Source organism: Perognathus longimembris, chromosome 11 (assembly GCF_023159225.1).
Source record: "Perognathus longimembris pacificus isolate PPM17 chromosome 11, ASM2315922v1, whole genome shotgun sequence".
Taxonomy (NCBI): domain Eukaryota; kingdom Metazoa; phylum Chordata; class Mammalia; order Rodentia; family Heteromyidae; genus Perognathus; species Perognathus longimembris.
The window spans coordinates 67,596,554-67,612,333 of NC_063171.1; the positions used below are offsets into that span (position 1 = coordinate 67,596,554).

The 15,780-nt window shown below is 48.3% G+C and overlaps 1 protein-coding gene across 3 annotated transcripts in view; it reads left to right on the plus strand.

Moving 5' to 3' along the window:
• Nucleotides 1-15,366, plus strand: part of Cnst (consortin, connexin sorting protein) — a 67,703-nt gene extending 52,337 nt beyond the window's left edge. For 2 of the 3 annotated variants that reach the window (XM_048357517.1, XM_048357515.1), the window contains exons 10-11: nucleotides 9,773-9,908; nucleotides 12,641-15,366. In XM_048357517.1, the coding sequence (XP_048213474.1) occupies nucleotides 9,773-9,908; nucleotides 12,641-12,846 (342 nt within the window). In that variant the 3' untranslated portion in view covers nucleotides 12,847-15,366. Of the gene's footprint in view, nucleotides 1-9,772; nucleotides 9,979-10,185; nucleotides 10,358-12,640 lie in introns of those variants that run through there. The other variant, XM_048357516.1, reaches the window with a different exon arrangement.
• Nucleotides 15,367-15,780: the final 414 nt, after the last annotated feature.

A 15,780-nucleotide genomic window follows, 5' to 3' on the forward strand; every position in this document is an offset into this window, starting at 1 on the left:
ACAATGAGAAATCCTATTTTTCTTCTCATATATCTAAAGAATAAAACGTAGCATTTATCACGGTTTCTTCCCCTTATTATATTTTTTAAACTTTCTGAAACAGTGTAGCACAACAGAGAAAATAGTTTAAAGCCTACCTGTAGGAGGAAGGTACTAGAAACTGTAAGCTATTAAGTTGCCCAAAACAGAAAAAGGCAAGAAAAGGTAACCATTTTTCTTTATTTAATAATCCAATTGCCTAAAACGGTGTGAAAGAGAAAGGCTGAAAGGCATGCTGAAACTATGGCCCCTCACCGACGTGGCCTGCAGCTGCATGGGGAGAGCAGGCCAGACTGCTGGGGGGCGGAGGGCCCCCCATGTCCGCAGGCTTGGGAAGGGGCTCTGGGCTCTGAGCCTGCTTGCCTTGTGAAAATCACTGAGCCATCTGTCTCTTCTCCACTCCAGTCTTGTTTCTCAGGTTGGCCTTTGAATCCCAGTTACACCCTTTGTGTTCTAGCAACTTCAGGATGCAAAAATAACAGCACAATAGATAACAAAATATATATGAAAGTAGACCTCTGTGACATTGCTCGTTTCCTTTGTTAGTTACTTCTTTATAAAGTGCCCAGTTTTTTTCTTTTTACAAAATCAGAATAGTAAGCCATATGGTCCAGTAGCCATTCTGCATATTTTATCCAAGACCACTTGATTGTCCTGTACAGCCAGCCCACAACATGGTGATTTTGCTTCTTAATCTTAACAAGGTGATACAGAGTTGCTTACTGAGATTAGAGTCTGTTTAGAGATGAGGGCTTTGGAAATAGAGGGTGCAAATACAAAATCATGAGTTTGATCTCCAGTACCAAAAAAGAAAAGTCTAGAAAAGGTCTTAAATTGAAATACACACATGTGCCTTGTTTTCAGGAACGTTTTCAGGAGACAATGAGGAACCGGATGAAGCTCTAGGCTACTGCCATCATACCTAGCTAACTGTGCTAGAACTGTTTCTGATGCGTTTTGAGGCTTTGCTCCCTTTGGGAAGATGGTTCTTAGTAAGCAATACACCTACATAGACTTCTCATGGCCCTAGGAGGCACAGAGGCCCCTGGGCCTGCTCACCCACATGGCGGCTGACTCAGGGTTCCTGTCTCTCTCCCCTCTTGGCACCCAAATCTCCCGTGGCGCCTCCCTGTTGGTAACTCTGCCTCTAGGGCTCTAGCACTGTATGGAAAGTGGCTAGCTTCCACTTCTAATCTGCTTTCCTTCCCCTTGACCCCTTTCCTCCTCTCCTCCTCTCTCCCTTCTTCAGCTTTGGCTCCAGGGCTTCTAATAACCACAGGCTGTGGAAGCACTAAGTTCACAACTAGATTCCTCTTAGGGAGATCCAAAAACAGCTCCACTGTTTTAATTCACTGGTATAAAATTATGCATTCATGAACCTTTCCTAATTTGGTAAACATTTTTTTCAAACACAGGAATAATTTTGCTAAGCAATAACTTTGTATCTAAATCATTGCTGTTATTTCTTGTTAGAAAGAGTGACAGATTATCGTCAGGAGTATAGTATTCACTGCTTGAAAAAGGGGATCAAGGTAGGGCATAGTGGTTCACTCCTGTAATCTCAGCTCTGAGGAGCAGGACTGCAGTCCATCTAAGCCCCAGCCCAAAGCAGAAAACTCTGTTTGAAAAGCAAACTAAAGGGCTGGGAATATGGCCTAGTGGTAAAGTGCTTGCCTTATATACATGAAGCCCTGGGTTCGATTCCTCAGCACCACATATGTAGAAAAAGCAGGAAGTGGTGCTGTGGCTCAAGAGGTAGAGTGCTAGCCTTGAGCAAAATGAAGCCAGGGACAGTGCTCAGGCCTTGAGCTCAAGCCCCAGGACTGGCAAAAAATAAAATAAAGCCAAAAGGGGCTAAGGATATGGATCGGTGGTAGTGGACCTAGCTACCAGTTACTAGGCCTAGTTCAAACCTCAGGACTGTCCATGTGCTGTCTAAAAAAAAATGGGGGGGTACTATGTCCCATTTATGAGGCTTTTCCTACATTTATGTAGATTGTGATGTACAGTGGTAAAGGTTTTTTTTTCTACATAAGTGACACACATTAAAAATTGAGTAAACTTTACGATAAGTTATTTTTGAGGTGGGAGTCTCACTGTGCTGCAGAGGCTAATCTTAAGCTTGTTAGAGGTCCTCCCACCTCAGCCTCCCAAAATAACTGGGATCCTATGGTAAGACCCCAGCTCAGCAACAGCAACAAGCCAAGGAAACACATAAACAACCGTGGAAAGAGTCGCAGGATGTAGCCCAGAGGTCCCCTGTGGAGACAGGCTCCTGTTAACCTGCAGCATTCTTTCTAAAAGCTGATGGAGACCTTGCTGCTTGGGATTTTAGAAAGCTCTTCATCTGGAGCAAAGCAACTTCTGTCCCTTCCTCTCTGCCTCACGAGCAAAGTTAACTGCTTTGCCTACTTTTCCCATGTGAAACACAGCCTCACAGATCTGGCTGTGTTTTAGGTAGAAAAATGACGGCCCCAACTTGCAGGGAGGTCTGTTTGCAGAGAGGCTCTCTTTGACTTGCGGTGGTCTCTGCTGCAGTCTGCAGCCCTGCTGCCTACTGCTGAGGAAGGTGTCTCCTGCCCCGCCGGCTGCTTGGGGTCCAGATGCAGGACACTCTGGAGGTGGAGCAGGTGGAGAGGGTGGCATGCCAGCAGGCATGGTAGCTCTGCCCAGTGGCCCTTGCCTGGGAGCCGTCTTCCCAACCATATGGATTCCCAAGTGGATTCTCCTCATGTAGTATCACAAGAGGGTTTAGGGGAAATGGTTGAGCTACAATTTACGTAGCCATCTAACAAGCTCCCAAGGGAAACCTAGCCTATTTGTAATTTGTACAGGATGGAATCTCTGTGCCTTTTGTTTTCAGCCTGTCTTCACCATTTCTACTTAGTCTGTGCTTTGTGATTCCTGGTTTTCTGCAGGGAGATCCTTTTCTTTTCCATTGTAATTACTTAAGTTTACAGCTTTACTGCCTCTTCCTGGACATTTGCAATAGATGCTTATTAAGTCCCATCCTTCATCAGCCTCTCCTCACATGGCCTTTTATTAGTGTTAGCACGGTGCAGCCCCTGCTCTCAAGCTGTGACCCAGAGGCCAACAGGTCACAGGAAATGAAATGATAGATGTAAAGTACTGGGAGGTTTTCAACCCTTGTCTAGGAGGATACATTTTCTCAAAACTACGATTAGGTTGGGTACAGTGGTACACACCTGTAACGATAGCTACCTCAGGAGGCTGAGATTGGAGGATTGCATTTTTGAAGCCAACCTGGGCATGAAAATCCGTGAGCCTCTTAGCTCCATTTAACTATCAAAAGGCCAGAACTGAAGCTGTGGCTCGAGTGGTAAAGCACTAACCTCAAGCAAAAAAATTCATGGACAGCATCAAGGCCCTGAGTTCAAGCCCTCAGGCAGTTGCTGGACTTGAAGTGGCTTCTTCCTCCACGAAGTGGGACTGATGGTGCCTGAGAGTTGTGAAGGCTGAATGGGACCTGGCTTGTCAGGACAGAGTGCACAGGCTCACGGGATGCAGTTCTTCCTGTGAAACGGGAACATGGCACCGGATATCCCTTGGGCTTTGGTTTGGTTGGGTCTTTGTGGTGCTGGGGATGGAGGGCAGGCCCTCACTCCTGCCGGGCCGGCGCTCTGCCACTGGCCCGTGGCCCCAGCCCTCACTTGCTGCTTAAGTGAGGAAGGCCAGCGGTGACTTGGCTTGTACCTATGTAGTGAAATCACTGGCATGTTAACGTAGGTTTGATGTGCTCATAGATGAATTTATGAATGTTGTCAAAATAGTTGGAAACAGGGGCTGGGGATATAGCCTAGTGGCAAGAGTGCCTGCCTCGGATACACGAGGCCCTAGGTTCGATTCCGCAGCACCACATATACAGAAAACGGCCAGAAGCCGCGCTGTGGCTCAAGTGGCAGAGTGCTAGCCTTGAGCGGGAAGAAGCCAGGGACAGTGCTCAGGCCCTGAGTCCAAGCCCCAGGGGTGGCCAAAAAAAAAAAAAAAAAAAAAAAATAGTTGGAAACAACGCATGTGTTCTTTTTTAACATCTACCAGCCTGGAGGTTCTGGGTTGAAAAGGGTATTAAAAGGGTATTATGATGAAGCATTTTTCTTAGCAGTGTGTTCTGAACATTTTCCTGCTCATATTAAGGAGAGATCGCTTCTCCAGTAAACTTGTAAAATAACTTGATTTTTGTTTGTTTCTGGAAGCTTGGGTGCTGTCCCTGACCTTTTGTGCCCAAAGCTGGCACTTTGAGCTATAGCAGCACTTCCAGTTTTCTGCTGGTTAATGAGAGATAAGTGTCTCAAGGACTTCCTGCCCAGATGACTTTGAACCAAGATCCTCAGATCTCAGACTCCTGGGTAGCTAGGATTACAGTTGTGAGCCACCTGTGCCTAGCAACTGGGTTTTCATTTTGCAAATTCTCTGTAAGATCCCAGTGGAGGTTTCAGGGGAAGGGTGGTGCTGGAAGAGCTATGTACTTGCAGAGGGAGAAGATTCGCCAGAGGGCTTTCCTTCAAGCATGCATTTATTCACAGAGCACTCCATCACAATTACATTAATTACAGCGCAGACTTGCTTTGTGTTCTCAATGGAAGGGCTTGGGATATTTTGTTTGGATAGGAAAGCAATTTGCTAATTGAAGTAATTAGAAAACAGATTTAGTTTTGAAGCTAGTTTTCGAGATTTAAAAGATACTGTATCTTTTTGAGCATTGGCTGGGTCCTGGGTTTGATTCTAGCACCACAAATAAACATACATACATACAAAAAATTAAAATTCTTTATCATTTAATATGGACACAATGGTCATATATACACTCTACATATTATAGACATATGTACACTACCTATAATGTTCACTGTACATATCTCATATACATATATACATGTATTATATATATCCATGTGTGTATGTGTGCATACACACGCACCTTTAAGAGTAGTGTAGAGGAGGGGCTGGGGATATAGCCTAGTGGCAAGAGTGCCTGCCTCGGATACACGAGGCCCTAGGTTCGATTCCCCAGCACCACATATACAGAAAACGGCCAGAAGCGGCGCTGTGGCTCAAGTGGCAGAGTGCTAGCCTTGAGCGGGAAGAAGCCAGGGACAGTGCTCAGGCCCTGAGTCCAAGGCCCACTACTGGCCAAAAAAAAAAAAAAAAGAGTAGTGTAGAGGAGGCACTGCTGTGTGGCCCAAACCAATGACCCATTTTCTTTAAAAACACTCAGCCTCTTTTAGAGATACCCCAGCCAGACAGTAATAGTGCCCTTCAGTCATGGAATTAAGGTGCACTCCAGCTAGCACAGTTGCTCCTTAAGTTCTTGATATTTGACTGCCCTAGGTGGTGAGTGGGAACTCTTGATTAGGGGCAGGTCCAAGAACTCTGCCTCCCACTCTCAGGAAACAGCGATGCCCCCTTGGCTGTCATGCGCTGTCCTCGACTGGCTTCCTTGGTCCTTGTTCCCTATCCATGTGTGCTAGGACCACACACAGGTAGAAGAGGAACACCTAGGAAGATGCCTGAAGAAGTGATGACAAAGAGTGATCTTCCCTTCTTATACTACAGGGGGCTTCTGAAACAAAAGATTTCTGAGGAGGGGAAGAAGAATGGAGTTTGGTTTTTTTTTAGCCAAGGATTAAGGGATGGGGAGGGAGGTCAGAACAAATCTATGCCATACTATAGTAATTTTTCACACTTTGCCTTTCTCTTTCAAAGAGTTGCCCAAACCATGGCTCAAGTGAAACCAGGTCCAACCGTCAGTACTACCACAAGCTCCTCTCCCTTCCCCACCCCACACACACACCAGAAAACGGCTCCCAAGTCCATTGCCAGTCATAGTAAATAAGGAGAGGCGGGCTGGGAATATGGCCTAGTGGTAGAGTGCTTGCCTCGTATACCTGAAGCCCCGGGTTCAATAGCACCACATATATAGAAGAAGCCAGAAGCAGTGCTGTGGCTCAAGAGGTAGAGTGTGAGCCTTGAGCGAAAAGAGTTCTCAAGCCCTGAGTTCAAGCCTCAACACTGGCACCCAAAAACAAAACAAAATCAGAAAGCTTGCCTCGTAAATAAGGAGAGGCATCTGGTGAGATTCGCACCCCTAACAGAAGATGACTCCTTGAGGCTGAGCAGAAGCTGGGCTAGGGCCCAACCCTCTGTTGCACTGGTGCAGCTCCCTGCCTGAGCGTTGTGTTTTGCTTTCCAGAGGACCTGGGCTCTCAGCCGGTTGGCACCTGTTTATCCACACTTCTATTAACACTTGATGGATTTTGTATTTGTTTCCTGAATTTACAGACTCAAAATTCAAACCACAAAGATACTTACTGAACAGCAGTGACATTCTGGGGCTCCTATTGTTTTTGTTTTATCTTCCTTACAGTACTGGGGCTTGAACTCAAGGCTTTGCACTTGATAGGCAAGCACTCTACCACTTGAGCTGTACCATCAGCCCTTTGGTGATTTTTCAGAGTCTTGCTTTTTTTTTTTTTTTTTTGGCCAGTCCTGGGGCTTGGACTCAGGGCCTGAGCACTGTCCCTGGCTTCTTTTTGCTCAAGGCTAGCACTCTGCCACTTGAGCCACAGTGCCCCCTCTGGCCATTTTCTGTATATGTGGTGCTGGGGAATTGAACCCAGGGCCTCATGTATAGGAAGCAAGCACTCTTGCCACTAGGCCATATCCCCAGCCCACCAGAGTCTTGCATTTTTGCTTGAGAAGCCAGCTTCAAGCTGGTGACCCTCCTTCCTGTGCCCCCCAGTAGCTGAGATTTCATGACCACAACTACCATTCCCTACTTGTTTATTGAGATGGGAGGTCTCACTAACTTTCTGCCTTAAAAAAAGTTTTGACTGACCTTGAATCATGATCCTCCCAATCTGTGTTCCTCCCAATCTATAGCTGAGTTTCTATGTGTACACCATCCCAGCCCCCAGACCTGGCTTAAAAAAGATTGTTTGTCTAAGATAAAGCAACTAGATATATAGCTCACAGGTAGAACATTTACTTAGCACGCACAAGGCCCTGAATTCTATCCCAGCAACACCAAAACCTCCTATAATGTCTAGCGGTAGTGGGATATGTCTGTCATTCCAGCAAATTAGGAGATAGGAAGATCACTTGAGCCCAGGAGTTCAAAATGTACTTAAAGAGCAACAGCACATCTTGAAAATAAGCAAACAAGAAGTACTACCTTCTCATCAGAGATGAATTCACTATTGGTGAATATGTCTTGTGGAGAAGATGGATAATGATAATATCTCAGTGGCAATATATTCTTTAATTTCCATTTTTAATCCTTTGCTCCTTATAAACTTAGGATTTCTTTCCCTGTCAATGTCAACGTGGTGCTTGTAAGATTGTTTATACTGTTGTATGCACAAGCTTTTTAAGGCTATTCTTTTACATATTTATACTTGACATTCTGATGTCACTAAAATAGTTTTCTCAGAATAAGGCCATCTAAAATAATGCATTTCCTATCAAAAGAATTGCTGACTTATTGATTTTTTAAGATAATGGTTTCTGTAGACCTGGGCTGAGAGAAGCCCAGTAGAAGGCCATCTGGAATTAATTAGCGCTAAAAGCCCTGAATTATAAAAAGAAGTACTGGCACTGTAATGTTTGTGCATAACACGCATATTGTCAGGTTGTTGGCTGGGACTGGTGACCACAGTGACCTTGCGGGCAGTCCCCACGTCCAGTGACCTGACAGTGACCTGATGCCCGCGTGTGGCCGGGTGCTCTCCTGGGCCCTCACCCACGGCGGAGAGCACACGGGCCCCTCTCAAGGCCCCTCCGTGGGGAGCCCTGCGGAGCCCGCTGCACCTCGGCCCGGGCACCGCCTCGAGCTCCCCTCGAGCCCCTGCCCTCTCCCTCGCCTTCAGCCCCTCAGGGATTGTGTTTTTTATTTTTCTGAGACGCAGGATCATGCTCTGTAGCCCAGGCTGACCTTGATCTCAAGTTCCTACTGCCTTTTCCCATCGAGTGCTGGGACTACAGTGATGAGCTACCAGCTTTGCTTTTGCCTTTTTTTTTTTAATTTGTTTTTATTTTAAAGGTGATGTACAGAGGAGTTACAGTTACATAGGTCAGGTAATACGTACAAAGTGTCACCTTTTCCCTCATTTCAACTTTGCTTTTTTTTTTTTTTTTTCTTTTTTGCCAGTCCTGAGGCTTGGACTGAGGGCCTGAGCACTGTCCCTGGCTTCTTTTTGCTCAAGGCTAGCACTCTGCCACTTGAGCCCCAGCGCCCCTTCTGGCTTTTTCTGTGTATGTGGTGCTGGGGAATCGAACCCAGGGCTTCATGCATTCTAGGCAAGCACTCTACCACCAAGCCACATTCCCAGCCTCTTTTAAGTTAGAGGTAGGGGCCTGAGAATGTGGCCTAGTGGTAAATTGCTTGCCCCATATACACGAATCCCTGGGTTCGATTCCTCAGCACCACATATATAGAAAAGGTCAGAAGTGGCGCTGTGGCTCAAGTGGCAGAGTGCTAGCTTTGAGCAAAAAGAAGCCAGGGACAGTGCTCAGGCCTGAGTCCAAGGCCCAGGACTGGCAAAAACAACAACAACAACAAAAAAAAAGATATGTTGAGTATAGAGCATTCATTAGCACGTTCTTGGTCACTTTCTCATAGGGCAACGGAGGGAGTGAGAGAAAGTGGGAGAAAAATGAGGGAGAGGGTAACAAGTTTGACAAGAAATGTACTGACTACTGTACATGTGTAACTGCAACCCCTCTGCACATCACCATGACAATAAGACTAAATTTAATTTTTAAAATATGAAAAAAGTTGATTATGTGTGTACATAGATGCACACACATAGGCAGTACTGAGGTTTGAACTTGAGGCCTTATTTTTGTGAAATAAGAACTCAGCTGCTCCTTTTGCTTTTTTTTTTTGGCCAGTCCTGGGGCTTGGACTCAGGGCCTGAGCACTGTCCCTGGCTTCCTTTTGCTCAAGGCTAGCACTCTGCCACTTGAGCCACAGCGCCCCTTCTGGCCGTTTTCTGTATATGTGGTGCTGGGGAATTGAACCCAGGGCCTCATGTATACGAGGCAAGCACTCTTGCCACTAGGCCATATCCCCAGCCCTGCTCCTTTTGCTTTTAGTTATTCTTTTGGATGGGGTCTTGCGCTTTCGCCGAGGCCAGCCTGGACTGCATTTTGCTACCTAGGGCTTCCCATGTCACTGGAATCATACCACCACACCTGGCTAGTTTGTTGAGACTGAGGCTTGCTAACTTTTTAGGATCCTCCTGATCTCTGCCTCCCAAAGAAGTGGCATTCCAGGCATACACACATACATCTGAAGTTTCCCGTGTTTATTTCTTAAGAACTGCTGATGAATGGGGAAAGCTGGCTGAGCTTCTGCCTCGTTTTAAGTGAAACCCAACACAAGGCAGTAAGTGGTCATTTCAGAAATGGCTGACAGAGGAGCCTCGGCTCCTGCCCTCCCTGCTGCTGAGCCTGAGTATCTGGGTCACAGGCTGACCCTGGAGGCAGCTCAGGGCTCAGGAGAATGCAGGGATGTCTGTGTGGGTGTCTCACCTGCACAGAAGTGAAGGTTTGGCCCTGTTAGATTTGGAGAATTGTAATTTTTTTTCTACAGAAATTAGATGCATCTCCTAGGAAAAGAAACCTGAGTCCCGCTGAGTGAAATCCACCTGTTGCGGTTACAGAGGCATATTGTTGATATTTTACCCCTTCTGGTTCTTCTGACCCCTGCCAGGTTGCTCCAGCGGAAGGGCTGGTCTCTATTCTGAAGAAGAGGAATGACTCAGTAGGAGAGCATCCTGCCCAGATGCAGCCGAGACCGTCGAAGCGAAGAGTGAGGTTCCAGGAAGTAGGCGACCACCTGGATCCAGGTAGGCCTCTCAGCCCCGGTCTAGCCGCGCCGACCATCAGCGCTGGCCGAAAGAACAAATTACTGCATGGGCCGGGAATAGGGCCTAGTGGTACAGTACTCGCCTCATATACCTGAAACCCTTGTTCGATTCCCCAGCACCACATATATAGAAAATGGCCAGAAGTGGCGCTGTGGCTCAGGTGGCAGAGTGCTAGCCTTGAGCAAAAAGAAGCCAGGGACAGTGCTCAGGCCCTGAGTCCAAGCCCCAGGACTGGCCAAAAAAAAAAAAAAATTACTGCTTGACATCATCTCTGCCTACAAGACTTGTAAAGAATCTGTAAGCCGAGTTGCTTTATCTTTGTGGGAAGACACACTTTAAAAAGGAAGCCATCTTAAATTCTTTTGAAGCCTTTTTGCATAAATAAGTAAACCAAATTCAGCTCCTCAGCCCACAGATGGACCTCAGTACCGAGAGCTCGTTTCAGTCTCTCTCTTTACTGCTTCTCTTGTTATATATGAGCTTGCTAGGTTTTTGTTCCTTTCTTTATTGTTAAAATGATGTACATAGGGGTTACAGTGTCATAATTAAGGCAGTGAGTACATTTCTTATCCAACTTGTTACCTCCTCCCTCATTTCCCCCGCCTCCCTCCTCCCCATTTCCTCTCCCGTCATGAATTGTACAGTTGATTCACACCATATAGGTTTTTTTCATTATTATTTTTTTTCTTATTTATTGTCAAAGTGATGTACAGAGAGGTTACAGTTTCATACACTAGGCCTTGGGTAGAGCTAGCTATTTCTGTCGTCTTTATAGTGACCAGATAAAAGTCCTCCTTCATCCACACCAGAGCGCACGCACTCACGAGCAGTCTGCGCGGTGTGGCTCTCCTCCAGGCCTGCACTTAGGGTGCCGGTTGTGGCACACAGGGCGGTGGTGAGGGTGCAGATAGGCGTCCCCAAGGCCCAGGTACGTCAGGCAAGTGGACATGCAGCCGAGAACCTGCGGGCGCGCTTCCCGCGCGCGTGAAGCAACTGCACTGTGGCCATCGAGTCCTGGCTGTGGTAGGAAGAGCCGCGCGGCTGGACGGGGCCCGCAGCGTGTGGGGCACTGGTCCAGCCTCCTCCACGTGCAGCTTGCCGTGCTGACCGCTCCCTGGCCCGGGGTGGCTGCTTCGTGAGAGGAACTCCTTCACTCGGTAGCCACCTCCTGCCACACCATCACTAACTTGGCATGGACTTGGGCTCTTTAAAAGGGCAAGAACAGCATTTGCCTCTGAGCCCGCAGGGGCTGGAAAGCCTGCTGGTGATGGAGGCAAATCCCTAACAGGAGGGTCACATGGGTGGAGACGGTGGCCATGGCGTGGCCTCCCCTAGAGGAGGGTCACATGGGGGGACGGTGGCCGTGGCGTGGCCTCCCCTAGAGGAGGGTCACATGGGGGGACGGTGGCCGTGGCGTGGCCTCCCCTACAGGAGGGTCACATGGGACGGTGGCCATGGCGTGGCCTCCCCTACAGGAGGGTCACATGGGGGGACGGTGGCCGTGGCATGGCCTCCCCTACAGGAGGGTCACATGGGTGGGGACGGTGGCCGTGGCGTGGCCTCCCCTAGAGGAGGGTCACATGGGGGGACGGTGGCCATGGCGTGGCCTCCCCTAGAGGAGGGTCACATGGGGGGACGGTGGCCGTGGCGTGGCCTCCCCTACAGGAGGGTCACATGGGGGGGCGATGGCCATGGCGTGGCCTCCCCTACAGGAGGGTCACATGGGTGGGGACGGTGGCCGTGGCGTGGCCTCCCCTAGAGGAGGGTCACATGGGTGGGGACGGTGGCTGTAGCGTGGCCTCCCTCGAGGACTGGCTCTTCCAACACCGTGGAGTTCTGTGTATGTTAAAATTCAGTCATGAGTCTTGGACATCCTCCACCTCCTTAGCAGGGAAATTAGTTTTAAAGTTTAGTAAATATTGCCAAATTACCTTCCAAGAAGTGCCTCCATACCTTCATCATGCTGCTGCTCATGAAAAGGCTTGATTTCTTCCAAAATACTTAATTTCTTTAATTATAAATGTTCATTAACTTCTTTGTTTTTTTGTTGTTTTTCTTTTGTTTATTTTTTTGTTTTTTTCAGTCCTGGGCATTGAACTCAGGGCCTGAGCACTGTCCCTGGCTTCTTTTTGCTCAAGGCTAGCACTCTGCCTCTTAAGCCACAGTGCCACCTCTGGCCATTTTCTACGTATGTGGTGCTGAGGAATGGAACCCAGGGCTTCATGTATGGGAGGAAAGCACTCTACCACTAGGCCACATTCCCAGCCCCAGGTATTATTAAAAACATCCAGCCTAAGTTAAGCAAAATAGCAAGTGAGTGCACAGGCTGGAACTTGACTGACTGCTCTGCTAGCATCCACTTCCCAGCTGTAACTGAATGCCACCCAGAGGTATTTGGTAGCTGAATATAGAATAGACTCACTCAGGGTGGCGCCGTTGTGAGTATAGTGAAGTCACACAGGAGCCCAGAAGAGGAAGTCGCCCTTTGTCTCCCTCGTGGAGCTGCGCTGCTCACGGTAGAAATGAGCCGGTATTCATGTCAGCACTCAGGAGTTGCTCAAGTGTGGATCTACAATAACGGATAGGCTGGACTTCCTGTCTGTGTGTCCTTTATCCTGATTGCTGAGGGACACACACGCACGCACGTACACGCACGCACGCACACGATTCGCCCTGTGACAGCCAGGCATCCTCCCTCCTCTCGTTTGCAGATGAAGCTGGAAGCGGCTCCTGCATCTTGCTGCTCCTGCTGTGCGTGGCCACGGTGTTGCTGAGCATGGGCGGCACGGCGCTGTACTGCACTTTCGGTGACATGGAGTCGCCCGTCTGTACAGACTTTGCAGACAACGTGGACTTCTATTACACTAAGTTCCTTCAGGGAATGGCAGAAGTTAAACACTGGATCTACCTCTCCTAGTACCGGTCAGCAGGGACAGGCTTGCTGGCAGTGAGCATGAAATGCAAAACTTTGTGAAGAGCTTTTATTTCAGGTCTGAAATACTCCCCTTTCCCCATGGACGCCAGAAAGAGCAGAAGGAGGTGGAGTAGCCACGCGAGGACCGGAGCGGCGCCCGCCGGCTGCACGCTGTCGAGAGGCCCGGGCGGCAGGGGCCAGAGGTCTCTCCCTGGCCACGCTGCTCCCAGCTCCCTGGTCGGTCGTCGACGCTAAAGGACTTTGTGCTCGTTTGTCGGTTGCAGCTGTCACGTCCACTTTCTCACGCAATAAGCTTGTATGTCACCAGAAGGTTACCTTACGGTTTCAGTGTCATCTTTTAGTTAGCCTTGGAAGCTGTGTAATTTTTGCTTGTGCATTATTTCCAGACTTTGTTCTCCATTTGTAAAATGGTTGTGTGTATGAGTGCGGGTGTCAGCATACTGTACACATGTGCATGGGCTTCAGTTACTGTAAGCAAGTATTGAGTCCAGAGCAACAAAGATTTATTCTTTTAACTTGACTATGAGGTGCAGGCACAAACCTTTGAAGAAGGCTGACCTGTGGACTAGATGAACTGTAGAAATATTGGCCCAACACAAGAAACTGACAGATCTGCGGCAGTTAACTTGATTGACGTGCCAGGAATTAACCATAGGCCTGAAGACAAAATTAAGGAGTTGCCTGAATCTCGGGTGACAGTTTCCCATGGACTCAACCTGCAGCCCTGAGTGCTGAACCCAGTTCTACCCAGTGACCACCTAGTGTGTTCTGAGAGTCTGAGGACTTGAATGCAAACATAGGTAGGATAAAATTCTCACTGTGCATGTTGACCAGTGCTTCAGCGGGTGAAATTAAGCCACCATCTGTAATTCCGTTTTGCAGATCTTGAATCAGTTTGAGGTGCATTCTATCATGGTTTGATTTAGACCCTACTGGGGGTCATTAAGCGGAAATTCAATCATACCTTACTTAACATAGGCCAGTGTCAAGTTTTATTTAAATTTCTCATTAGGTGGCCTTTCCTTACGTAAGTTAGAGTGGCCTAACATGTAGGAAGCCTTGCTTTTGACTTTTTATATCTTAGGCAACACTAAAAAACCATGAACTATAGTTTTTTAGCAAGTGATCATTATGTCCTGTTTTTCTGTTAACATGATCAGAAAGGGAAAGGGGGGAATGGACTTGACGTTGTTACTGGCTGGCTCAGTACCGCCCTCCACGCTTGTGCTTATTTATTTAAGGTGAGATATTTTTCAAGGGCTTTTTGTAGAAGCTGAATGCGTGTTGCTGAGCATGCATTCGGCTCTCCTAACGCCACACATTCAATCACGTACTTAGAGGTTTGATTTTTCTATCATTTCAGTTCAGCGTGTGTTTAGGCTGATTTTTAAGTTGTTTTCACTTATGATACTGTTTGACTTGTCTATCATGAACTGTAATATTTTCAGTGGTTTCAGATCAAAGTTATTTATTTAGAAGTATACAAGATAAGAAATTTAGATTCCATATACTGAAGGCTGATTTTATTAGAAGATTATTTTAATGTCTTATAAATTTTAAGAATTTGTATTCAAATTGTATGTAAAATAGTAACATGTCCGCGGTACTATCCAAAGTAGTTCTATAAACATCACTCGAGAGTTTCTGTAGGGGTCTCCTTGTCACAGACAAACCTCTTGTGCTTCTACCCTGGTCATTTCCAGTCGCAGGAATTTGACCATCCTTTCCCGGGAGGAGAAGTGGACGCTGCCCTCCTCCTGGGCTGGGTCAAGCTGGGAGTGGCCGGCAGTCCCCGCGCTGTACAGAAGTGGACGCTGCCCTCCTCCTGGGCTGGGTCAAGCTGGGAGTGGCCGGCAGTCCCCGCGCTGTACAGAAGTGGACGCTGCCCTCCTCCCCACCTCTGGGTCAAGCTGGGAGTGGCCGGCAGTCCCCGCGCTGTACAGAAGTGGACACTGCCCTCCTCCCCACCTCTGGGTCAAGCTGGGAGTGGCCGGCAGTCCCCGCACTGTACAGAAGTGGACGCTGCCCTCCTCCCCACCTCTGGGTCAAGCTGGGAGTGGACGGCAGTCCCCGCGCTGTACAGAAGTGGACGCTGCCCTCCTCGCCACCTCTGGGTCAAGGTGGGAGTGGCCGGCAGCCTCCCCGCTGCACCCCCTGTGGCCCTGCGGGCCACTTTCCTGGCCCCTCACAGGATCTGAGCTGCCTCCGCCGCCGCAGGCTCCCCTGTCCAGACACAGAAGGAGCCCTACGGCAGTAAGGTCCACCCGAGCAGGCCGGCAGTCTCACCCAGATAACCACGGCAACTCTTAGAAATGTAATCATTTATTGCATGAATTGGAGCAAGCTACCTGGTAGTGAAAGCACACACGTAAAGAACTCATCAGTTTACCAAAGTGTAACTTCTCTCATTTCAAAGCACTGTCAACTCTTTTTACCTACTCTTCCTTAAGATCTGTATTGGAGGGCATCAAATCAAGCTTGTGATTTAAAATCTACACCAACCAAGCGTCTCAGAGGCTTTATTTGTAACCTGAGAGTTAAAGCAACAGCATCACGCTTTCAGTAGTGGTCTGGTCCTAAGCCCACCCCGCCACCTGCCGTCCCAGCAGGAATCCATTCCAACTCACCCTCCCTGGCAAGCTAATGTCCTCAAGCTGGGGGTCAGCAGTGGGGACTTGTGGAAGCATGGGGCGGGAGGGCGGGAGGGCGGGAGGGCGGGCGCGGGCTCTTCCTGGAGTGGCAGAGGGTAGGCTAAAGGTAGCAGAAATGAAGAAGGGGCTAAAGGGGAGGGGAGGGAAAGCAGAGGAGGAAAAACATCAAGAATTCAGCTCTTATCTGCTTTCCTGGTGCCAGCCTTAGGATCTGTATGCCCACCGCAAAGACAACGCTGAATTTTTATCTTACTGCTCACCTGGC